The sequence below is a fragment of the Peromyscus maniculatus genome, chromosome 4 (assembly GCF_049852395.1).
Source record: "Peromyscus maniculatus bairdii isolate BWxNUB_F1_BW_parent chromosome 4, HU_Pman_BW_mat_3.1, whole genome shotgun sequence".
NCBI lineage: Eukaryota > Metazoa > Chordata > Mammalia > Rodentia > Cricetidae > Peromyscus > Peromyscus maniculatus.
In genome coordinates this window covers 145,263,271-145,290,102 of record NC_134855.1, presented here as the reverse complement: position 1 = coordinate 145,290,102, position 26,832 = coordinate 145,263,271, and the positions used below count along the sequence as shown (strand labels likewise).

The 26,832-nt window shown below is 42.4% G+C and overlaps 1 protein-coding gene across 8 annotated transcripts in view; it reads right to left on the bottom strand.

Annotated features, from left to right (window-relative positions):
* Nucleotides 1–26,832, bottom strand: part of Ptprt (protein tyrosine phosphatase receptor type T) — a 1,096,883-nt gene that overhangs the window by 692,753 nt on the left and 377,298 nt on the right. For all 8 annotated transcript variants that reach the window (XM_042276726.2, XM_042276732.2, XM_042276733.2 and 5 more), the window contains exon 5: nt 12,714–12,829. In XM_042276726.2, the coding sequence (XP_042132660.1) occupies nt 12,714–12,829 (116 nt within the window). The remainder of the gene's footprint in view (nt 1–12,713; nt 12,830–26,832) is intronic.

Here is a 26,832-nt window from a genome sequence, read left to right as displayed (position 1 = left end):
AAATCTAGGTCCATGGGCTTGATTGACACAAGGAACATCCTATTTTCCTTTCTTTTGCTGTGATGAAATACCTTGACATAAAGCAACTTAGCGGAGAAAGGAGGTTATCTGACTCACAATTCTGTGTTAAATCCATCCTATCAGGGAGTCACAGGGCAGAAGTTTAAAGCGCCTGGTGACATCCTTAGTCAAGAGCAAGGAGAAATGAATGCATACACATTTATCATTGAACTAGCTTTGTCTATTTGTCTGCAGTCCAGGGTATAAAACCAAGGAATGATGCCTCCCACTTTTTGACAGTGTCTTAGCTAGGCAGTCAAGACAATCCCCTACAGACATGCTGATGGGCCAACACCTCAGACAGTCCTTCACTGAGACTCTAGGCTATGGCATGAACACTGGGCTCTGTGCATGTCCCCATGCCATGTTTGACTGTTCATGCCACGTTTGATTGTTACAACTGTTGTTTGAGTAGCTGACTTGAGTTGATGGTTTTTTTAAATTATTAAATCCAACAATTTCTGAAATGGTCCTAAACATACTTCTGCCATTTTGTACTATATATTTATTTAAAGTAGAGTTCTTGTCATTGACAATTATAAATTTAAAATATTGATCAACTCTAAAAAGTGTTGAAGAGGCTCTCCATCCTGCCGTATCAAATATTTAGCCAAGATTTAATTCATTATACAAAATTAGTAAGCATATCCATTTGATTAGATACTCAAATTTGCTTTGATCTTCAATATAAAATTATATATTCATGCCAAGCAATAAAATATTTCTTTATAATTTATTTCCAGTGAATGTTTGATTTATATGCCTGTCATATATCCTGTATATCCAGAGTAAATTTTTCTATGGTTAAAAAGGGTGTCACTAGTGGAAAAAGTAATCCTTGCCTAGAAACCAGGGGCTAACACTTGAACCACCACTGTGGCCAATTGTAGTCATAGCAAGATGAGGAAACTTACCATTCATTGAAGTTGGTTCCTAAGAAGGGGAGTTGGAGCCTTGGGCAGCCTACATGCACAGGCTTGGGGAATGAGAACTCTGGCTTCTAAAGAGACTCTAGAAAGGACAATAAGAGCATCCTCGATGCTTGGCACTTTCCTATCTCTACCTTCTCCTACAGTAAATCACCACATGATGCCCCTGAATTCCAAGAAGCATTGCCTTGAAATCTATGAATATTTGGCTTCTGAATAATTTGTTTCCACAGGTTGTGCTGTTGTTTTTAATGGAAACTGACCATGGTAAAATACCGGCCATGCAGAAAGCTCAAGTTTTCTACAATAAAACATTGTTTCCTAACACAACACAAGACACACACACACACACACACACACACACACACACACACACACACACACACAAGAACTGTATAAATGAACTGGATACATATTTTGTTTCATTTAGGATTAATGTGAACATGGACTAAAAGGCAAGCAAATATGATTGTATTTTAAGGTCTTTAAGGTTAGATGTAACCTATTGTCCAAGCTAGCCTCTTTACTTACTGGATAGCCCAAACTGGTCTCAATCTCATGAGCCTCCTACCCTGGCATCCCTGGAATATAGTTGCGTTACCACACCTGTCCCTAACTGGCGTTTTTGAATGCTTAGTTTTCACTCATCACTGTGCTCACTGGCTAGCACACTAGGGATTGATTCATCCTTTTAAAATCCCTGGGAAAGTTCTCGAAGGGTGGTCCTTGGACCAGCCACCTTGGCAGCTCTAGGGAACTTGTTAGCAGTGGAAGTTTTTAGGAGAACTGCAGCTGATATCCATTTGTAGATGCTGTTCAGTGGAGCTTGGACTCCGAGTTTTCTCCTCTTTCCCTATTCTATTATTAATCACTCTGGAAATGTACTCATTATTTTACAAAACAGAAAATGAGAGACTGTGGGGTGTGGAAGGTATAATTTCTGCCCAAAGGAATTTACAGGCTGGGTAAAGATTCTAGCAAAACAACAAACAGGCAAACACATAAACATGAAGTAGAGCATTGAAATAGCCTGCTTCGCAGAGGGAAAACAGGGTGGGTGTGGAAAAAGGCCTGCTTTCGGAATAGCCTACACCAGTGCTTTTCAAGGCTGGTGCTCAAGATGGATTACATTAGCATCGCTTGTGAACTAGAAAAGTGGGTTCTCTAGCCCCACTTTAGACCTCATCAATTTGGGAGCTCAGATTGACCCTAGTCAATCAGGCTACTTTCATCGTAACAAACTGATGTTTGGTAAAGTATGCTATGGGTCATAATAATTAATAGTCCTAATTAAGCAAGTGTGATGGTGAACATTTTTGACCCCAACACTTGGGAGGCAGACACAAGAAGGTGGAGTGTTTGAAGCCAGCCTGGGCTATATAGTAAGACACTGTCTCTAATACATTTGAAAATATCTTGGAGTAAAGATGGAGGAAAAAAATCAAAAAACATGGCTTAGAGTAGAGACCTTGTTAAAATTGCAGATTGGGGTTGTCTGGTTTGATGGGTAGGCCTGGGATTCTTCATCTTTAGCAAGTTCCCAGGTCTACTGAAGCTGGTCTGTAAGCCCCATCAGAGCATAGCTTTATGTGACTTTGCTGAAGGAGGAACTATACCTAGATGATCTATTCCATAAACAGGCCATTCAAAACCAGCACCCATTTGCTGTCCAATGTGGAACAAGCACAGACAGACTCAAGGGCTCTGTGCTGTGGATATCACTCTATATAAATAAAACACTGATGGCCAGTGACCAGGCAGGAAGTATAGGCGGGACAAAGAGAGAGGAGAATTGGGGGAACAGGAAGAAGGAGGAGAGAGACTGCGCCCACCGGCAGGACAAGCAACATGTAAAGACACCGGTAAGCCACCAGCCATGTGGCAAGGTATAGATTTATAGAAATGGGTTAATTTAAGATATAAGAACAGTTAGCAAAAAGCCTGCCACGGCCATACAGTTTATAAATAATGTAAGTGTCTGAGTGATTATTTTATATGTGGATAGTGGGACTTCGGGGTTTGGTGGAACCTGGAGAGAAGCTCTCCAGCAACAGCTCTGTAACAGAAGGTAGACCCTGCAAGGTTCCAGACACCTTCATTTGTTTGAAAATCATCTCATTTCATCTTGCAGGAAATCACAGGCCTACTTCTCTGGAAATAGTGGAAGTCTATAAGTCAGAAACAGATACATAAGAAGGAACGTGATATATATGCACACATGTCTCACAGTATCAAGTTATAGCAGCTGAAAGATCAGTAGGTAGATAAGGTTTTTTGAACTCTTATCCATCATTCCAGACCCATGGTCTTCAGTTTTCAGTGTTCATCAGAATCACATACACAGTGATTCCAGAGGCTTCGTGAAGGCAAATAATTCTCATTTCTAACAGCTTCCCAAATGATGCCAATGTGGCTCACCTTGGTCTGGGTTCAACAACTTGAAGACTAATCTCATCCTCAGCCCTTCAGGGAAAAGCAAGTAGGCAAATAAGCACCCCAGAACATACCAATTAAAAGCTGCCTTATTTCTATGACAACTTCCTGGGGTTGAAATTTTTTCACTGCACCAAAGGTACCCAACCCCAAGAGAAGGCTAAACCCAGCCCAGGATTATGTACAGAGCCATATTCCTGACCTAAGGATGACTGAGTCCTGTTCACAGACACCAGAGATTCTGTGTGCTTACAAAGATCTGGCCAGAGAGAAACATATATTCCAATTCACCCAGGGATGGAATACATGCTCTAAACAGAACAAAGGGGTCTTACAGCCTAAACAACCTCTGGTTCAATCTCATGCTTACCAGTGTTCCTCTCAGGGTAACAGTTGCCCATGAAATCAAAATCCCCCCACCCCACCCCCCTGTAAAAGCAGCTTGTATTCCAATTCCTCTCAGCTTGCATTGTTTGATATGGGTAAGCCAGCTTATCCATGGAAGAAAATGACCTAGAAATATTTATGCTTTGTTATCCCTAGAACACACACACACACACACACACACACACACACACACACACACACACCGTTCCACCTCAAGTAGGATCTCTCTGTCTTGGGAAACACCTAGAGAAAAGCTGTGCCTAATGCATGTTCTATTTGCTCACTTCCTAATTATCTACCAAGGTATCTATTAGGGCCTCACTGTTTTGCTGTTCCCTCTCCATTCATCTCTTGTGCCACGACATTATCCCCTTCACAACAAGATAAGATATAGCACAAGAAGAAAAAAAGGATGTCATTATTTCAGAGAAGAGCCAGGCTTGCAATTGATTTGTAATTGGCAGAAATGAGGACAATGCTGTCTTTAATAAAAGGGAAACTGTTGCTGGTTCTACACAACAAATTGGACACTCACTGAATAGGAGATATTCTAATACAGTGTCTTGCAATCTTGCAAGCTAGTTTGAGGTTCAAGAATCAAAAAAATAAGTAAGTAAATAAGTAATCAGGTATAGAATTTCCAGCTGAAATGGTCTGATTGCTCCAGGAGTCTCCCAGCCAGCAAATATTTAGGTGACATTCCCACAATCCATTGGTAATGAATATTCTTTTCACCCTCAGTCCTCCCTGCAATGGTATGACATTTGGAAACTTACTAGAATCGCGTCCATCAATTCTCTTAAGAGCACATTTGTACCTTTTTGGCAGTCTCTAAAGAATAGCTTTTGATTATTCTTTATTAAAAGTTAAAAGAAATAGAAGTCGACATAAATCATTTTTGATTAGCTGTTCTGAAACCCTTCCAAGGGCCCACTGCATTCTTGGCCAGCGGCTCTTTGGGGTCTGATGCCTGAGTCCAGAGCTCCTGCAGACTCAGAAGAGGACTGGTGTAAACCCCACAGGGAGCCACAAAGCTTACAGCAAAGCAGACAAGACAAGCAGGTGGGGAAGGGGCTGTACATTGGCCATCTCCCGGGGATGGCTTCCTTGTTTGCGACAGGTTCATCCCTCCAAGCTCCACTGGAAGGCCACTTCCTCTGAAGTTACTACTCCCCACATCGCACACGCACCCTCTCTGCTTTCTCCATCTTGGGGCCACCAGCCCCATCTTCCCCAAGAAGCCTTTCCACTTCGTGATGAAATAGTCAACTGTGTTACTCAAGAGTCTATCTTCACCAATGGAAGGTAAATCCGCAGTGGGGGAAGGGAAGGGCAAAGATTGGTTCTGAGTGCTCTGTGTCCTATCCCAGCTCCTTGTCAAGCAAAGAGCCAGCTGAGCTGGGATAAACCCTGAAAGTATAGGCTGGGGATGGGCTGAGAAAAGACACAAAGAAACAGCATAAGAGAGAGAAGCATCTGAGGGGAAAGTTCCAGGTCAGAGTAGCCAGGGTCCTCACAGGGGAGCTGTACAAGACAGGAGAAAGGAAGCCCGGGCATTGAATGCAGGTGAAGTTTTTTCTATTTATTTTTCACGGTGCTGCATATGGAACCCGGGGCCTCAGCACACACTAGGGAAACACTCTACCAGGAGCTTCATGCATATCCTGGAGCTTCTTGATGATCTGAGTGACCTTTGAGTGAAGAGTAGCACAGAAGATAAAGCATGAGATGTCAGGGCCACAACTAAAAAAAATGAGTTTTATGATTTATAGCTTATATCTCCATAATGTCTACTAATAAATATTAATGTTTAGTTTTCTTAACATAGGGTTCCCTGGCTACGACACAGAGCTCCCATGTTGGAACATCATTTTACACCCACCCCCACCCCCATTGTCCCCATAGAACATGAGCATCATCACGAAGCCATCCTGGCTGCAGTGTCATAAGTAACAAGTCCCCTCATCTCTGGACCAGGAGTCCTGAGTCTTCTGCCCGCATCTATAAAACTGTAGTAGACAATCTTATTAACCTGCATATCAGCTAAAACAATCTCATAACAGTGACCGGCCCATGGCCTCGGGGGCCCAAGAGGACAGGCAGATGTATACAGAAGGAATACTGGGTGTCATCAAGGGCTGAAAGAACTGTCAAGTACAGACAGTGACCCAATGATGGGGGTTTGACTTAGAACATCTCCAACTCCACAGCAATGTGAAAGTGATATATATTAAGTGATATATATTTGCACTTCAAATTCTGAATTTTTATTTGTGCTTTGCCTAGCACTATGTGCTACACTACTGTGGAAATGATGGACAGCAGCCAGGAGCCCCAGCGTCCAGCCAGTCAGCAATGAGAGGGGGAAGAGACGGGAACTCCATAATACCCTGCATTGCTGAGCAAGGCTGACCCTTAGCTTGAGTCTAACTAAATGTACTTTCAATGCCCCTCACACTCATGATCAGGATGCGACTGCCTCCCTAAGCCAAGGAACATCTGTATAAGGACTGATAAGCTTTCCTTGGTTTTAACAAGGAACACTCTGCTGATATTTACAAGGGTGGCTTTTAGAAAGAGATGGATACTGAAGAAAACCACATTGCAAATATCAACCTTATATTTATGAAACATGGCTCAGAAAGAGACAATAAAGCCAAAAAGCATCCAGAGAAGTCAGTGTGAGTGACATTTCAAGTGTACTTTTATTTCAATGATTTTCCAAATTTGGGAAATTCAAATACATTTAAGTATCTAGTACAGTGGATGGAAAATTAGAGGCATGAATGTATTCTAAATAAAGGAATGTGTGTGCATGCATTTGCATGCACGCGTGGTGGGGGAGGAGTGCATTTGCATGCATACGAGTGTATGTGTGCATGTATGTGGTGGGAGGACAGAGACTGACATTGGATATCTTCTTCAACTGCTCCCTGTTTTACTTTTTGAGACAGGCTCCCTCCTGAACCTACAGTTGTCTGAATCAGCTAAGGTGGCTGGCTAGCAAACCCAGGGATCCTCGTGTCTCTGCCCCCCAAACACTGGGTTTGCAGATGTGCATGGGTGCTGAGGATTGAACTCGGGTCCTCACGCTTGCACGGCAAGCACTTTACCCATTGAGCCATTTCCTCGGCTTGAACTTACGTTTTTTTTAATAAGGATCTACCTGCAAAGTATGATTAGATTTGGTGTAGCAAAGTGAAATGAATGAACCCAAGGCTTCAGGATACAGCACACATCCTTATCCTGGCTCTCCTCCTCAATTCCAGTTTGACCCTGAAGTCCTCATACACACACACCATCTCCACCCCTAATACTCAACCTCATTTGGGCTGTTAATGTCAGCTTTTTGAAAAATCATGGTGATCATTAAAAGTATTGTGTGTGTGGGCCTTCAGGACATGTCCTCACATGCATACTCTCCCAGCTTTACCATCATTGTTGAGTTTCTCTGACCACCATGCAGAATCCCTACACAGAGGGATATCCAGTTCAGAGCCATTGGAAGGCGGAGATTCTTCACTCAGCACTCTCTCTGTTGGTAGCCAGTGCTTCCCCACTGGATCAAGGTAAGAAGCTAATGGGAAGAGTTGCTGCTATGCAGACTGACAGGCATGCCTCTGCTGTGGGATGGTCTGTATGTCAAATGCTCTGATTGGTCAATAAATAAAACACTGATTGGGCCAGTGGCCAGGCAGGAAGTATAGGCGGGACTAACAGAGAGGAGAATTGAGAGAACAGGAAGGTGGGAGGAGACACTGCCAGCCGCTACCATGACAAGCAGCATGTGAAGATGCCAGTAAGCCACGAGCCACGTGGCAAGGTATAGATTTATAAAAATGGATTAATTTAAGATATAAGAATAGTTGACAAGAAGCCTGCCAGTTTGTAAGCAATATAAGTCTCTGTGTTTACTTGGTTGGGTCTGAGCGGCTGTGGGACTGGTGGGTGACAGAGATTTGTCCTGACTGTGGGCAAGGCAGGAAAACTCTAGCTACATGCCTCTTTATCTTACAGCCAGGTGCAGCTGATGTGGACCAATGGGCTCGCAGAATGAGAGACTTTTCCGTCAGACCATGTCTGGTGCCTGTGATTGTCTCAACACATACACAGACCCTGCTGAGATCCATGCAGAGCATCTGCACACATGACCTCATTTCTGAGGTGGCAAGTGGCATGGTTGTACAGTCTCCCAGTGGAGCATACTCTTTGTAGAGTGGCCTCAAAGGTTAGCTCCATGGTGGTCCTGAAAGGTGGTCTGGCTCTAGAGTCCCTGGAGAGTGGGGTAAGGGTTGAGTCCTATCAGCCATGCATTGTGATAAGAAAGGAGGACACGTGCAGAATATTCTAAACACCATTTGGATAAACAGTACCCCTGAGGGAATCTGGACTGTGTCCTCACCAGGAAGTCAGCCTTTCCACTGAAATTGGCCACTGGACCCTAGGAGACACCTCCTACTGTCTCTAGAATACCAATATCTAAGGAAAAGTGAGCATTTTTCTTCCATTTAATGGCATTTATTTTTGTTTCTGTTAGTTTCCTTATTCACTTTTAATGTTTCCATAAAACAGAAAAAAAGAATAAAAGCATTATCAATCTATTATCACAATTAATAATATTGATGTATGCTTTATAGTATTATAAGTGTATATATACATGTAGGCATGATATATAGGGATGTATATACATTATATAAGTAGGTATATAACTCTGCACATATTTATATATGTATATGTGTTTTTCCATTAAAATATTAAATATACCAACTGTTTTTTTAGTTTGTACTTTTCACTTAATTACGTACTATGAGAATGTCATTAGTATCTGCCCACCGTCTGATATTTAGTTATTTCATTCCAGCATTTACTTAATTAATCTCTCTTGCAGAACATTCTAGTTCTTCTAGTTTTCTATACAATTGCATATAGTTGCAGGTACATCTCTGTCCTCATTTCTGGTCATTTCCTTAGAAAACTGCCATAAATTAAGCTAAGTTTGGAAAAATGTGTGCATTGATGGTTTTAGATTTTATGTGCCTGACTATCTTCCAGAAATGATGGGCCTGTCTATGCACTACATACACTTGTGTGTCCATGTTGTTTCCGCTTCCCTGTGACTACAGTGATCAACAACTTCCAACTACTGTGTTGCACACACATATGCCTGGAACTTCACGAGTCACACGGGTCTTTGGCAGGAAGCCCAGTTATTCAAGCCCTCCTTCCCAATATTCCCTGAAACATGGAGGAGGAAGCCAATGCTCAAGGAGCCTTCCTTGCAGGGATAGTTATTGTATCCATCCACTCACTGCATTATGTTTAAAGCCTCCCTGGGTAGAGATAGATTAGAGAAAGCTAAGGACCCCTGCTCGAGCTGTGCTCCCCGTTTCCTTTCACCTCCTAAGCCTGCTTTCACACTGAGTATGATTATGATGGGAAGCAGCTCCACAAAAGCCACTTGTGTGCCCTCAATAAGACTGTGATGGGGACGCTGTTCATTACATCACACAGTCTTTGCTTTATGAGGGCTCCTGGGAGCAATTCCTGTCTGGCCTCTGTGTGAACAACAGTTAGAATTTTCCTGAGCAATTGGTTTGTGTTTATCTCGCAGACATTGTAAACTGTCTATCTGACATGCTTTCTTTATTCTACTGGTGGCTGTGGTGCTCAGGTGTCCCACTTGTGACCCACAGGCAGGCAGTGGAAATGCAGAAATGTAGTCATAGCCTGAGAAGCAGCTCTCCTGTGCTCTTCTTATCTTGTGGTGCCTTGCGTTTAATTTACACTATCTTGTCTTGCTTTGTATCCTATTGTAAGCCACCTGAAAAACTTTGAAAAGCAGATAAATAAATAAGATGTGAAAGACCTCCACAATGTGTATTTCTGTCTGTTTTCTTCAACACTTCCTTTGTTCTCTGCTTTAACATCCTCCTGTTTACAGAACCATGGCTTAGTGCATTCAAGTCAGTACTGTAGCAATGCTGACCTTACAATAACTAGAACACTCAAAGTTTCTGAAAATATTGTGATTGTCCTACCTCATTCTTATGACCCCGAGGAGTTGATGACATTGAAATGACAGTGCCTCTTTGGAGCACTTTAACTATGTACTTTAATTCTAATTACAATGAAAAGAGTCAATGACACTACCTAATATTGAGTAACACAGAAGGAGGGACACAAGTAGCAAGGAAAAATTGTTAGTGCCTAGATGGTCTTTGTCTTCCCAGGGAGTTTTCAACTGCAAGGAAAAAAAGATTCAAATTTAAGAAGCGAGATGACAGTAAGAATGGCCATGAAAATGTATACAGAGTCCACCTGGGCCAAAGCACATGAAAACTCGTTCAACATCCTTGGTCTTTGGGGAAATAAATTCTCTAATCACACTGAGGTACAAATGAACACCTATATGAATTGAAAGGACTGACTACAGTGGATGTTAGTAAAGATGTGTGATAAGTGAATTTACATAAACTGTTAGTGGCAATGTCATGTTTGAAATAGCTCCTGGTTCTTCAGAAAGTTAAACTACACAAGACTTGGTCATCTCACTACTCTATGTTTACTAAAGAAAAATCAAAGAATACACACACACACACACACACACACACACACACACACACACACACAAGATTTGCACATTAATGTTTATAACAGATTCATCTTAGCTGATAATAGTGGGAGGAGGGGCTGTCTCTGACTATGCTGCTTGCTTTTGGGACCCTTTCCTCTTACCAGATTCCCTTGTCCAGCCATAATAGGAGAGGGCATGGCTAGTCTCACTACAACTTGATAGGCCATGGCTGGCTGATAACCATGGGAATCCTGCCCTTTTATGAAGAGAAATGGAAGAGGAATAGATGGAATGGGGGGGCAGGCATTGGGGGAAGGAATGGGAAGAGAGGAGGGAGGGGAAACTGGTGTCAGGATGTAAAAACAAAAAATAAATAAACAAAAAATCCATTGTTAAAAAAAAAAGAAACAGGAAACAATGCAACAGGCAGCTATCAGCAAGTTAATAGGTAAGAAAATTACAATATATGGCTTACTATTAATAGTCCATTGTTAGAACAGATTATCCCTAAGGACAAGCTAAATAAATAAAATATTGGTCCATGCAATGATTTAAATGGACCTCACTTCAGAATTATTGAGAAAAAGAGCTTAATAATGCTTGATTCTATTCTCTCTCTCTCTCTCTCTCTCTCTCTCTCTCTCTCTCTCTCTCTCTCTCTCTTTCTCTGTGCGTGTGTGTGTGCGCGTGCGTGCGTGCGTGCGTGTGCGTGTGCGTGTGCGTGTGTGTGTGTGTGTGTATGTGCATGTGTGTATGAAGACATTCATGCAGGTGCCACAGAAGGCATGTGAAGGTCAGAGGACAACCTCAGGCATAGGTCCTCACCTTGTACCTTCTTCAAGGCAGGGTCTGCCTCTTGTGTCCACTGTGGTACCCCAGGCTAGCTGGCTCATAAGCTTTCAGGGATGCTCCTGACTCCAGCTCCCACTCACCACAGGCACACTGGGATTGCAGATGCTGGGCTGCCACATGGGGATTTTCGTGCTTTCTGGGAATCTGAACTCTATCCTCATGCTCACACAGCAAGGGCCTCATACTCTGACCTATTTCCCCAAGCCCTGCATTAATATGAAATTGTAGAACATGTAAACTAATGCTTAGTATCAGCAAACACACCAGAAGGTCTTTATTATACACTGGAGTAGAGAGAAATTAAAAATGGGGACAAGGACACATTGGAAGGTGACACTAATGTTCATTATCTTGATTGTGAAACTATTCACACATAAATATATTAAATTTGTCAAGTTGTATGCCTTAAACATTATATCTCAATTATCTTCAATAATGCTGTTTGAAAATATTTGGAATTAAATGGAAGCTAGATATGATGGCTCACACCTGTAATCCCAGCACTTGCGGGACTGGGGCAGAAAGATAAAAAGTTTTGGTCTAGCCTAGGCTACATAGCAAAACATTGTCAAAAGGAAAAGAAATGTGTGTGTGTGTGTGTGTGTGTGTGTGTGTGTGTGTGTGTGTGTGTGTGTGTGTGTGTAGAGGGAGGGAGGGAGGAAGGGAGGGAGGGAAGAAGGGATGGAGAGGGAGGGAGGGAGGGAGAGAGAGAGAGAGAGAGAGAGAGAGAGAGAGAGAGAGAGAGAGAGAATCAAGATGGCCTCATGGATACTGCAGGGAGCTTAGCTCTGCTTTTTCTTCTGTACTGCCTCAGATCTTGGTAGTTATGTTTGTAGTGAGAGGAGCATGAGAGTGCTATCACCATGAGTGCTCTCATTCTGTGTCCCATCCTCTGGCTTTGTACCCTACCCAGAGATGCTCTCTCATCTTGCTAGGGACATAGAATCGATGAGCAGAAAAGAAAGACAAGTGTATTGAAGCTTAAAACACTGTCCTGATGGACTGTACTCAGTGATGGACTCATTTAGCCAGAGAAGAGACTATTTGTCTCAAAAGCATTTTTCTAACAAAAGAGCAACAGTTTCATGAAGATATCCAAGTACCTTTTAGTCAAGGATGAATGACATCACAATCCCAGACCCTAAGGTACACAGTTTGTCTTAGCCTTAGCAATTGTAACTTTAATAACAAAGTTTGTCCAAGAGTACTTGGTGTTAGTTGTGTGTGTGTGGGGGGGGGGTCATATTCACAAATTCTAGACCTAGAACTTTTAGGCTGCCATCAGCTTCTCCATCTCTAAAATGCCAATCTATTGGAACAGTAGATAAGATTTCACAAGAGCATGGATGGAGAGCAATATCCTAGGAGCAGAGAAATTTTTAAATGCCCCTTTCCCCACCACACCCTTCTTCACAGCACATACTTACTTCTTTGCAAAGGGAGGGAACAGTGTGAACAAGAATCTCTGCCATTCTTACCTGGAGCCAAAGTTTGTCATGCTGAGACCACTTTCCACCAGCAATGCACTGAAAAGTGGCATTCTGCCCGACATTCACCTCAACGTTTTGGAGTCGCAGGAAATGAGGTGCTTTTCCTAAGAGAGAAAACCAAAGAACACATGAGGACAGGATGCAGTTGCCCACACCACTTTTCCATCAGGGACAGCAGCCCGAGATAGGCCATGTGCCTGAGAAGATGCCAGGCTCTGATAAGAGTTGATGGCCCACTACAGAGTGAGGCCCGTTCTGTGAATTCCACACATTGTCTCATTTAAGCCTTGTGAAATCTATGGAGTTGACAGGACAGCATCCTTAGTTCACAGATCACAAATCTAAGACTCTGAGCATTGCATAGTTGAGCACAGTCAAGCATCCAGAAAACATGGAAGCCAAGATGTGAATTCTGTCCTATGAGACCCTCAAAGTTCCTGTGACAACTTGGCCCACACATCTCTAGAATGGTTCAAAGTGAATGTTGCCCCTGGGAATGACAGTAGGTTAAAGGCAGAATCACAGAACCCAAAGCTCCTCCCTTGACTCTAGCGATGATGCTGATGATAGCAATGGTTAAGGGTGATATTTTATTTGTGCTGAAGTGTGATTTTACTTGTATGTTAATAAATAAAGTTTGCCTGGAGATCAGAGGTTATAGATAGCTAGCCAGGGACAGCAGTCAGGTGGTGGTAGCCCATGCCCTTAATCTGATCACATGGCAGGCAGAGTCTCTGTGTGGTCAAGGACACAGCCAAGCATGGTGACCCGAGACTTTAATCCCAGTACCAACCATAGAGCCCTGGAGGTCTGTATAGACAGGCATAATAAGGAAGTCATATGGCTGGGTTTAGAGCCAATGAGAAGGCAGAACAGGAAAGCAATAAAACACAAGTCTCTCAGGAAGAAGGTCTCTCTCTCTCTGGAGAAGCGACAGCAGCGAGGTGGTCAGATGAGGTAGTCGTGACTCTCTGATCTCTTTGGCTATTTACCTCTGTGTGGGGCTCTGTGTTTCTTATTTACCAAGACTGTTTAGAATTTCATCTACAGTTGAGGACAAAGAGTATAGTATGAAGAAAAGAGAAGGAAACTATAAGAGCTGTCATTTACTGAGTATTTCTATGTGATAGGTACCATGCTCAGCATCTACAATTACTCAAAACAGGGCAGCTGTCCCTATGAATTCCAGAAAGCTGCCCATATTCACAAAGGTGCATAGTTTACATCCTCAGCTTTACACTGGGGCACCTCCTAAGCATGGGTGGAATGTAGAACACAGATTCTGGGGATTGAGTATAACATGGTTTTCAAATGGAAATCAGCATCTAAGATCATCAGTCCTGGGATTAAGCCTGAGTTTCTTGTTGGATAGCTTATATTCATGTATTTCCTTGTTTGTGGTGGCAAATGCTCCTCTATATAAGTCCCCCACAAAACAGCAATGTCTGGTTCCCATTAGCTGATAACTACTTAGCTGATGACAAGAGGAATGAGCTTTCTAACTGAGTACAATGAAGATTCCCTACTAAGATCAAACAAATCAGTGATAAGCTGGCATAGACTCCTTATCCCAAGTGGGCCTAAATGGAGGGGCCTTATGATACCAAGGAAATCAAGAAAAGTAGGAAGAATAACATATAGTGAACCCCTACCAATGCTAAGCAGTAGTCTTAGTCGAGGTCTCTGTTGTCACGGTAACACACTACAAACATCTTGGGGAAATAAGGGCTTATGTAATCTTACAGCTTATAGTTCATCATCCAGGAAAGTCAGGGCAGGAACTCAGGATAGATACGTGATGAGGAATAGAGCAGTGACCATGGAGTAAGGCTGCTAACTGGATTGCTCTCTGTGGCTTGCTCAGCCTGTTTTCTTCTTTTTTTATCCTTTGGTTTTTCGAGACTGAGTTTCTCTGTGTAGCTTAGTGCCTTTCCTGGAACTCACTTTGTAGACCAGGCTGGCCTGGAACTCACAGAGATTCACCTGCCTCTGCCTCCTGAGTGCTGGAATTAAAGGCGTGCACCACCACTGACTGGTTTACGTCACCACTGCCTGGCTTCAGCCTGTTTTCTTATACCATCCAGGACCACCTGCCTAGGAGTGGCGCCACCAGTAATGGGCTAGGCCCTTCCACATCTATAATTAATCAAGAAAACCCCCAATCTGGTAGGAGCATTTTCTCAACTGAGATTCCCTCTTTCTAAATGACTGCATCTTGTGTCAAGCTGACATAAAAAGAGCCAGCAAAACACTTCACATGTTTTATCTGTTCTAATTTCATATGATGAAGGGTAGAAATTAGTATCAGCAAGTCCAAGATTATTGTGAAAGTTAGCATTAGTTGTTGGATTGACATAACTCAGAATCACCTTAAAAGAGGATCTCAAAGAGGAGGGTTTGTCTATATTGGGTTAATCTCTGGCCTTATCTATGGGGATTATCTTTTTCTAAAGTAATATTTTTGTTAATTTTATGATAATTTCCTATGATGTACTTTGATCATATTCCCCATCAACTCCTTCTATACCCGCTTTTTTCACCCTCCCCTCCCTACCCACACAACTTTGAGTTTTCTCCTCCTCTACATTAAGTGCAGTTTACTTTGCCCAAATTTCTGGAATAAAGTCTTCCCTAGAATGGAGTCCACCTACATGGTCACAGCTTTGAAGAAAACTGACTCTCCTTCCCACATCTATCAAATGCCAATAGCTCCTAGGCTAACTGTAGAATTTCACACCACATCCTATCTTCATCCTGGGATTTTATTTGACTTAAGCTTGCACAGATCTTGTGCATGCTGTTGTAATTAGTAAGAATTCATATGTGAAACTGCTATGTTGTATCCAGGAAACGTTGTTTCCTTGATGTTATCCATGGTCTCTGGCTCTTACAATCTTTTCATCCCCTCTTTCACAATGACCCCTGAGCCTTGTGGGAAAGGGTGTAATGGTATGTATGTACCACTGAGGTGGGGCACTCAAGTGTCTCTTATTCTCTGCTCATTTGCCAGTTGAGAGTCTTTGTGTTAATTGCTATCTGCTGCAAGGAGAAGCTTCTCTGATGGTGTTTGAGATGCACTGATCTACAGCAATAAGTCAGTAGTAGTCATTTTAATACTGCATGTTCATTTAGCAGCATAGTACTACTAGGTCCTCCCCTAGGTCCTATGACCTATCTAGCCACAAGGTTTTTGCCAGGTATGGGTTCCATTTCATGGACTGGGCCTTAGGCATAATCAAAAAGTGATAGTGTGGTCTTACAACATTTGTGGCACTATTTTACCACTTGGCATACTTATCATGTCACTTGCTGTTACAGCATTCAGAGTTTAAAGCTGTGCAATATTGATAATTACTTTTTATTTTTTCTATTTTTATTACATTTTTAAATTAATTTTCTCCTCCTGTATGTGCATAGCACTTTCCAGCACTGTGAATGCTAGCCAGTAGAGGTAAGGTTCCAGATAAATACCAGCTTGATTTCCATGACTCAAGTATGTGGGGTCTTAAGAATTATGATCTTATCATCAAGTTCATCAAGTTCTGGAGGGCAAACAACAGTATTGACAATAGCCTAAAATGCTTTGGGGGTCTATGGGACCCTGTTGGCCAACAACTCAAAGAGAGGTAGCCCTTTCCTTTTATTGGGGATTTTATTTGCTAACATGTGGTCTCTAGTTGGGGTATTGTCCTCCTCTTGCAGGGAAACTCTACTAAAAGTTGGGGGTTTTGTTGTTGTTGTTGTTGCTTTTTTGGTTTTTCGGGATAGGGTTTCTCTGTGTAGCTTTGGAGCCTGTCTTGGAACTCACTCTGTAGCCCAGGCTGGCCTCGAACTCACAGAGATCCACCTGCCTCTGCCTCCCAAGTGCTAGAATTAAAGGTGTGCACCACCACCGCCCAGCTAAAACTATTTTATTTTATGCTTATGTATATATTTCAGAAAGCTCCTGTAGTAGTGGGTTTCCATTTTACTTTTTCAAAAGGCCTTCATTGTTAGTTTTCCCTCCCTATATTTTCTCCTCTAATTGTCTTGTTGTAGAATAATCTTTGAAGATGTGTCTTTAGCAAGGCACCTTCTGGTTGGTTTAATAATGAGCTACGTGGCCAATATCTAGGCAGCAGATATAGGCAGGACTTCCAGGCACAGAGAGGACTCTGGAAAGAAGAAGAGAAGCCAGCCAGATGCTGAATAAGTCAGACACACTGAATGGGATTGAAGATAAAGCCATGAGGTAGAACATAGATTAATAAAAATATGGGTTAGTTTAAGTTATAGGAGCTATTGGAACAAGCTTAAGCTAAGGCTGAATTTTTATAATTAATAAGTCTCTGTGTGATTATTTGTGAGCTGGTGACCCAAACAGAAATCCTACTATACTCTCCTCCTATGCTCCACCCAAATTTAACCCTTCCTGTTCCATTACTCCTTTTTAATCCCCACAGTACTGTGGTCTATCTCTCCTCCCTTGACAGCTCCCCTCCTCCCATGGCTCCTTACTAATTCCCTAATATCTGTGGGTATTCCAAACAGAATACACACAAAGCTAATATGTACAAATGAGAGAAAATATGTGATGTTTGTCTTTCTGAGACTGGGTTATTTCACTCACAATCAATGTTTCTAGCTTTATCCATTTACCTGAGAATTTCATAATTTCATTTTTAACAGTTTAATATTTTATAAGTTCATTTTTCTTAATATTCCATTGTGTAAATGTGTCACATTTTCATTATCCATTCATCAGTTGATGAACATCTAAGGCTCTTTCCATTTACTAGTTATTGTGAATAGAGCAACAATGAGCATGAAAGAGCAAGTACCTCTATACTAAGACATAGAGTCCTTTAGGTATATTTCCAAGAGTGGTATAGCTGGATCCTGTGGTAAATCGATTTCCATCTTCTGAGGATGGATTTTCCTCCACACTGATTTTCATAATGGTTGTCCCAGTTTACATTCCCATCAGCAGTAAATAAGTGTTCCCCTTTCTGTTAGGGAATATCTTAATTAAGTTAATTGTAATAAGAAGATATAGCCCAGTATGGATAGGGTGTCATTTCCTAGGCAGGGGATCCTAAATTTTCTAACTAGAGAAATTGAGCTGAGAACAAATAAATAAGCAAGCAGTAATGCACGCATGCATTTCCCTCTGTTCTTGACTGTGAGTATAAGCACCTGCTTCAAGCTCCTCTGATTTGAGTTCCCGACTAGGATAGATTGTAAACTAGTATATTAAGCCAAATAAATTCTTTTCTCCTAAGTTGCTTTTTATCAGGCATTTTATCACACAACAGAGATGAAACTAGAAGAGTTACCAAAGCTACGGAGAGACACAAAGAATTCAGTCTAGTTCCATTTGATCCCCAAACTCGATTTTGGACTAGTCACTCTCTTGCCTTCTTGGTCTGGAGAGGGATGATGGTGTCATCTGACAGGCCTCAGAGTGCAGAAAACGGACCCTCAGGGTGGACTGTGATGACTCTCCTGGCTTCTCTGTTTGCTCCCAAATATTTTACAAGGAACCCCAGTCAATGCTACTTACTCCTCCCTGCGGATGTTTTGAACTGTCTTGTCTACCAAAATGTGCCACCACCTGTAAGACTCTCCCAAACCCAGGGACTTCAGTGTGATCAAGGACACTTGCTGTGAGAAAGTATATATCATCTGCCAAGGTCTTAAACCAGCTGACAACAGCTCAGATACTCCCATATGCTACTGTCAGAGCCCTGTGGCTCAAGTGTCATGGGTCCAAGGCCCAGATGAGACTACTTCTGCTGGTCATCTCCAAGTTCAAGATTCCTGCATCTACCAATATGATAAATGTCATGCTGCTCTGGTTGCTTGAAATTGTTCTTCTTTGGCTCTCCTCTATAATTCTGTGAGGTGATTTTGGAACTATCAGTTCTTCAGCCCAGGAGTGGAGCAAACTTTGTATGTCTGTTTCTGCTTTCGTTTTAAATTGGAAAGAAACACCCACCCTATATAAGAAGGGAGTGTTTAAGCTCCAAAATCAAGATGTCCTTTTCAGTTTTACAAAGGTCACCCTCCTCTTGCACTTCTGGTCATGGGGCAAGTGGTTAAGTTCTGAGAGATGTACAGTTAGAGATAGTACCTCTTTGATTGGCACCTGCCTGTTTCTGACTCCTCCCCCTTCTCCCTTCTCAGCAAGAGTTTCGTTCTTTATTATTATTATTTTATTTTATAATTTAATTTAATTTAATTTTACATATCAGCCACGGATTCCCCTGTCCTCCCTCCTCCTGGCCCCCCTGCCCTTCCCCCAGCCCACCCCCCATTCCCATCTCCTCCAGGGCAAGGACTCCCCTGGGGATTCAGCTCAACCTGGTAGATTCAGTCCAGGCAGGTCCAGTCCCCTCCTCCCAGGCTGAGCAAAGTGTCCCTGCATAAGCCCCAGGTTCCAAACAGCCAGCTCATGCACTAAGGACAGGTCCCGATCCCACTGCCTGGGGGCCTCCCAAACAGTATAAGCTGATCAACTGTCTAACTTATCCAGAGGGCCTGATCCAGTTGGGGGCTCCTCAGCTATTGGTTCATAGTTCATGTGTTTCCACTAGTTTGGCTATTTGTCCTTGTGCTTTTTCCAATCTTGGTCTCAATAATTCTCGCTCATACAATCCCTCCTCTTTCTTGCTAATTGGACTCCTGGAGCTCCACCTGGGGCCTGGCTGTGGATCTCTGCATCCGCTTCCCTCAGTCATTGGATGAGATTTCTAGCACGACAGTTAGGGTGATTCTTTCATTTTCATTCCATCTCCTTTCTCCCTTCTAAATTCAGAATGTAGTTGATGAATGCCCATGGGTATTAATATTTTGGGGGAAACACTGATGACTCTGATTTACAGCAGAGATATCAAACCCAAACTCTCACAGGAACCAGACAGCTATACAAATTAAGAAAGTGGCCCCACTGTCCATCAAAGCTAACAAAAAAACACCACCATCTTCGTGCTCCATCTTTCATTTTCAATTTTGGAAAGATATTTTCACAAAATAAAGAAAAGATGTTGTAAGCAGAGGAAGGACTGGTGTTATCAATGTTGGAAAACTGTTAAGGGATGGTGGATAAATAGAAGAACTAGAGAGACCTCATACCACAGTGAAAGGGAAGCTCTGCGCGTAGGGTGAGGGATGGGAGTACTTTGCTCAGAGCTATCAGTCACCTGATTTCCCCAGAAAAATAGACAGTCCACACTTTATGTGAAGTCCCTTACCCTAAAGTCTTGAGTATGTTTGATGAAAACACTGTTCAGTCTTAGCCAAACTCATCAGAAGTCAGGTCCCACCAGTTTGTGGCCTCTGAGAAGTTGCTCTTATGTTCAGTCTCTTGGAACAATCCCTACTGGCTACCTGTCCTCTATCTGAACCCATAAATCCAGCAGTGACTCCAACCCCTCCACACACTGAGGGAACCTTCTCAATTCTCGTCGCATTCTGCAGTCTCTCCATATGCCCTCACTCTTATCTCTACTGTGAGGCTCCGGATCACCCCTGACTCATGATCAGTATCTTTTGGTTGGAATCTTCCCTGTATTTGGTCTTCTCGGGGCTCCTGGATTCTCTGACCCTCCCTCTACCCCCAACTCCAGGCTTCTTCAGCCATTCTTTCCATCATTATCTTCCCTCTGCCTCTGCACTTCGGGAAATAAAATTATTGTACCAACGTCAACTCACCAACCTTTATACAAACACAGGTGACCTTGGGTCCCCCAAGCAGCCATCAGCTAGGCTTGAGGCACCCCCCTCTCACTACTCACTGAGACTGAGTTCCCCTAAAATGGAATCCTGCTGAACAGGGTTAAGAGGAAACTGGCTTTGCATTTGGGGCAAAATGCCTTGATGCCGGTGACATTTAAACTCCTGCAGATGTCAGTGTAGCATCTGAAGACATATTATTGTGCCCTTTATCTCGCTCTTTAAACCTGACAATGCTCAGCAGGAAGCCACACAATTGAAGTGAAAGCTCCTACATACATTAGAAACGTGTTGCTGTTGCTCTGTGGGCTGAGGGACATGGCCCTGTGATAGTGGGAAAAATAGGTTGGAAAAAATCTAAAAGTCAACTTGGGAGTTAGAAAAGTTTGAAACTGAGTGGAACAGTGTGCTGACATTTATCGAAGTTATAACTGCAGTGGCCCTGCTAATGGCTGACACCAAGACCTAGCAGTGGATGGTAACTATGGCCAAAACAATTTTGGAATAACAACAAGTTAAATGGGCTATAAAATATGGGTGGGAAGTTTTCCATTGTAAAAGAAAATAATTTCTTTGGAGGATTATGCCTGACTTTTGGTCACTGTTTTGAAAGCTTTGAGGCAAACATTTAAAGCCAGCTTCAATGGGTAGAAGATAAGATTGCAAATCAGTAATGATTCCTCTGTCCACAACTTTTAGAATAATTAATTGAATCCTTTACTGACAAACTATGGTCATATGTCAATAGAAAGTGTTTTGAAGGTCAGAAGTGGAGACTCATAAAAATTTGAAGATATAAGGAAATGCATTTTTTCAATATAGTTACAATCTTACAAACTTCTGAGTAAAATTAATTCTAAGGTTGAGGATTTGGGGAAAACACTGCAATGCAACAGACAGGTAAGGAGGCACATAGGTTATGTGATGTGCAATCCCATGAGCAGTTCCAAGGCCTGTGGTTACCACCTCAGAGGTAGCATAAACACGTAGAGATCTGAAAGCAGCCATCATTGGGACATCTATCTGTCTCTCAACCTGACTAATCAAGTAAGACTGGTTACTACCAGCACGCAAATTCAGTGCTAGGCTAGCCATCAAGGTCTCTTTCTCAAGGTCTCTGTTTCTCCATATCATCGCTGACTCCTGGAAACCCAAACACAGATTGCATCTGTATCTAGCAATACTGCCTCATAAGAACTAATTAAGCCAAAATGAGGCTGTTGGGTAGACCCCGATCTAATCCAACTACTGTCCTATCAGGAAGAGGAAATGTGGACACATAAAAAGACACCAGGGACTTATACACAGAGAAAAAAAGAGCACAAGAGATTGCACTGAGGGAGATTTTGCCAGCCTAGGAAGATCACCTCCGAAGCCAAGTTTTCAACACCTTAACCTTGAATTTCTATCCACCAGGGCTATTAGAAAATGTAGTATGATCACTTAAGCCACCTAGTCTCTGGCATGTCTGGACTACAGTCCTTGTGAAGCAATAAACCATCTGCTACATAGAATATAATTGCAGATTTAGTTGTTTTGTTTTTGGTCTCATTCACTTTACTGGAGGCCTATGAGGACAGATAATGAATTTGTCTTCTGTAGTTCCATAGTCCCAGAACAGTGCCTGACACTGAGTACAAGCTCCATAATCACTTCCTGTGTGATGAGTGGCTGACTCCTCACCACCCTGCTTTGGGCCACCAGTGTTTCTTGAATAGCTCCAAAATGTTCTCCCATATAGTTTCCCCACCCTTCCTATGGGACTGAAACTCATACACCATCCAACACCCTTTAAGAGTTAACAACCATTAACTCTTAATCATTTCATCCTCAGATAAGCCTTTCTAGAATCACCTCCCTGCACTGAAGACTAACATCCACTCAGTGGTGAGGTCCCAGGTCACCTGCCCAAGGTTCACGTAGGACATTGTCTGCTATGCTCCACCTACCAGGCCACAAGGTCTGCATGGAGATGTGTCCCAAGGCAGGACTCCTGCACTTGCTATTTCCTCTTCTTAGAAGCACCCCCTCACCTTCGCAAATTCTCAGAAAGCAAACTCCTCTTCATGGTTAGAGTCCCATCTCTGATCACATCTTTGAAGAGAGATCCCATGGCCACATTACCTAAGGAGTCCTGAAGAATCCCACTTCCCATATTTGTCATATTCACAACACTTTCCCATATCCCACTTATCCATTACTTATCTAGTATTAGATACTTAATTTCTTTCCTCCTTCTCACTCCCTGCCAATCAAACACCACAGGCACAGGAGCCAACCCTTTCTTACTTAACTATCTGCTATGCCCAGAACAGCTCTTGAACACACAGCTCACAATCAATAATTTACTTGTTGAAATGAAGAATGAGTAAAATCCCGGGCTAGCAATGAACTGAACGTATGAGCTGTGGGTGTTCCTCAGAGAACTACACACACTGGCAGTGTTTGTACATATCCTTAATGTGATTTTCTCCAATTCCAGCTACTTTTTCATGGGCCGCACATTGTGTTTTCTGGCAAGGATGTGCTTAAGCCTCCTAAGCATTGGGGTTGAACACAGCCACAATACACCATGCAGAAATAAAGCCAAGGTCATGTCTTCTAGAGTTATATCCCATGGCCCATTTGCTGGGTAACCGACTCTCAGCAATTCTATAACCAAGCAATCCACACTTCTCAGCAGGAGGAGGATGGGGCTAATAGGAGAATCTTAAATTCACAGACATCACAGCGAAAATAGAGAGGATTCCCAATGATCCTTATGGTTTTGTGGGTAGAAAGCCATCCAAATGCCCTCCAGGGATTCTCTTCTCTAGAGATACAACAAAGAGAAGAAAATATTTGCTGGTGATGAACAGGACTTGGATGACTAAGATAGTGAAGCCAGGACAAGATATGACCATCAAGGTATTATGGCGAAAGTGAAGAAGCACAGAGCACTGGGACTCAAGGACAGAGTATCATGCTGGATTATGCTGGGAAAAACCAAGTGTCACCAAGAAAGACCAAGTCCAGGCATAAAGAGATAGAACAGGGAATACAGGGTATAAGGAAGATAAAAATCAGAACCGGTTCCCCTAGCTATTGTCTGGAACTTGGGACTTGCCATACAGTTTTCCAGAGAAAGTGTTTTAAGCTAACTAGTCTTCTCCCCTGAAGTGGGGAGGAAATGATGATTGAAGATCTGACAAATGGATGGCAACACAAGTGAAGAGATCCATTTCCATTACAGCAACACAGTGTGGCTGATGTGAGACTCACACTCAGATGTGTGTGTGTGTGTGTGTGTGTGTGTGTGTGTGTGTGTGTGTGTGTAGGGGGGGGTATTGAAAGGCACATAGATAAGTAAGGACACATGATGACTCTTGAGGTGGCTATAAGCTGCTCCCTTACCCATAGCATAACTGCTGTGGTTTGAATATTTTGTCTTCCAAACTCACACCAAAGTTCAATCCCCAAAGTCAGTGACACAAAGAGGGAAGTGTGGTGACATTTTGTTTGTGCTCTAACAAATAAAGCTTGCCTGGAGATCACATCGAGGAGCTAAGCCACTAGTTAACCATAGAGGCCAAGCAGTGGTACAGCTTTAATCCCAACACTTAGGAGAAGGAAGCAGGAAGATTAGGAGATCAAGGCCACCCTCGGATACACAAAATTGATCCAGTCTAAAAGAGAAACAGAGCCAGGCAGTGGAGGCTCATGCCTTTAATCTCAACACTAGGGAGGTGGAGACAGGAAGTGATATGGCTGGGTAGAGAGAGGAATATAAGGTGGGAGGAGACAGGAGCTTTTCAATCTGAGGATTCAGTAGAGGTTAAGAAGTCTCACTAGCGGGAGGCTCCTTTACTTTTCTGATCTTTCAGCATTATCTGACTCTGGGTTTCTATTATTAAGACCAATAAGAATTTACACTACAGGGTAGAATCTGAGGGTGACATTTAGAATTGGTAGTTTCAGAATGAGGTAAGGCTTGGACAAGTTCTTTGCAGTGGAGCACTACCAATTCAATCCTGGTGTCAGCAAATGTGGACGGAGATTTGACATGCATGTGTGTATTCCCTGTTTGTTTTCATGTGATGTTCTGCTCTGCTTCCAGACTCTATAAACTAATGAGCTATCAATGAACCTGAGCCTATGCCAGAGTTATGCCCTTGAACCTCCAAAAACTGTGAGTTAATAAACTCTTTTCTTTATAAAGCTAGTTTGGTTTACTAAGAGGACTATTTATAACAGTAAGTACCTGCATCAAAAGAATTTGTGTCTCAAATAAATAACTTAATGATAAACCTTGGACAAGCAAGAACAAACCAAATGCCCAAAGAGTTGATGGAAAGAGATCATCAAAATCAGGGCTGAAATTAATGGAGTAGAAAAATACTACAAATAATCAATAGAACAATGAGGTGGTTCTTGGAAAAGATCAATAAGATTGGCAAGCCCTTAGCCAAATTTACTAAAATAAATACAGAAAAGACACAAATTAGTAAAATTAGAAATGAATTGGGAGACATTAGAACAGATACCAATGGAATTCAGAAAAATCATAAGAACATGTTTTTTAAAAAGTCCCAGCTCCACTAAATTGAAAAAAAAAATCTAAAGGAAATGGAAAAAATCTAGATGCAGACAACATACCAAAATTAAATCAATATGAAATAAAAAAAAAGTTAAACAGGTCCATAATGAGCAACAAGATTGAAATAGTAATTAAAAGTCTCCCAGCTAAAAATAAGGCCAGCACTGGAAGAGTTCACTGCAGAATTCTCTAAAATCTTTGAAGAGGAACCAACTCTGCTGTGGATGGGATGTCTATGTCAGTCTGCCTCCCCAGTCTCAGGAAATGTAGAAGAGGAGACTGAAAAAATGGAAGAGCAAGAAGGGAGGGGGTGAACTGCTGTCCTTTGGGCATGGCATGGCTATTGAACATGTGAATTCTAAGCATCTGTGGTTCCCTACATATGACCTGCACAAAATCTAGCCAGTTAAAAATTCCAAGCTGGGCGTTGGTGGCACACGCCTTTAATCCCAGCACTCGGGAGGCAGAGCCAGGCAGATCTCTGTGAGTTCCAGGCCAGCCTGGGCTACCAAGTGAGCTCCAGGAAAGGCGCAAAGCTACACAGAGAAACCCTGTCTCGAAAAACCAAAAAAAAAAAAAAAAATTCCAGCAAGAACACAGTGAGGGCTCCCTAGAGACCCCACTCCTAACTAAGGAGCTCTTGACAGTTGACGGCTGTGGTATGCTGTGAGGGCAGGCAGTGTCTCTTTTCCTTAGGTGTGGACCACTGCCTGTTCCCTATGCCCCAAGGGTGAACTCAACAGCCGCACATATATGGAAAGCACTAATTAGAATCTGTGGGTTTTAAATAATTAATTAATAAGCAAGCAAGGAAGCAAGTGGTGAGGGGGGGAGCACATGAAGCTGGGAGAGAGATGTAATGTGGGATCCAGGGGGAACGGAAAGGGGACTAATACATAGGCATAATCAAGAAACACTATATTACCTGTATGAGATTTTCAAAGAATAAATTAAGATTTTTAAAATGTCAGCTTGCCATGGATACTTCAGCCTACTAAAATATATTTAACTCAATGTCTCATGGTCACATGGGAGAATTGAGAAATCCCAAGAGTCATCTAGAACTAAATGGCTGCCAAGCAACTGATAGGAATCTAAGACACCACACTTGCAAACTGAGGACCTGGCATCCCAGACAACTCTGGCAGTGCCTTCCATGATTCCTAGGCATCTCCAGACTCTAGTCTCCCAATCATACACCTATAAGGTATAATATTAGCACAACTGCCTGTACCCAGGACTTGGCTAAGCAGGAGCTGTGTGGCTCCTTGCTGAGATACATTCAAGTGTCTTTGACTAAATATTGCAAAGAAGGGAACTTCAAGAAGGAGTGGAATGCCACTGAGGACTCTTGACACTGTCCCATGAGTACTAACCATGGTAATCTTGCCCTACACCTACACAGTGCTGATAAGTATACTTAAAATTATTTGTAAAGAATTAATAGCTCTGGAGTCCTTTTCCTTGTGGGTGAAGGATGTGCTAATTTGCTTCATGTTTAATGTTCTTTTCTTGTTTCGTTTTGTTTTTTTTTTAAAAAGACAATTGCAGAAGATTCTATCTAAAGGCCCCTAATTCTTCCACTTCAGTGGTCTGAATCCCACTAATAAACAATCAGGACTTTAGACTCCCTTAATAATGGAGAGAGATTCAGACGAATTATTTTGCCAGTCTCTGCAAATTCCTGGAGGTGCTGCCTGTTGAACGGGCCAGCAAAATTATGGATTTATTCAGGACTGATTGCACTGGGTATGTAAGCAGTTTTGAAGGATTAAAAGAGAGCAAGTGAGATGGCTCTGTGCTGAATGAATAGGGGCA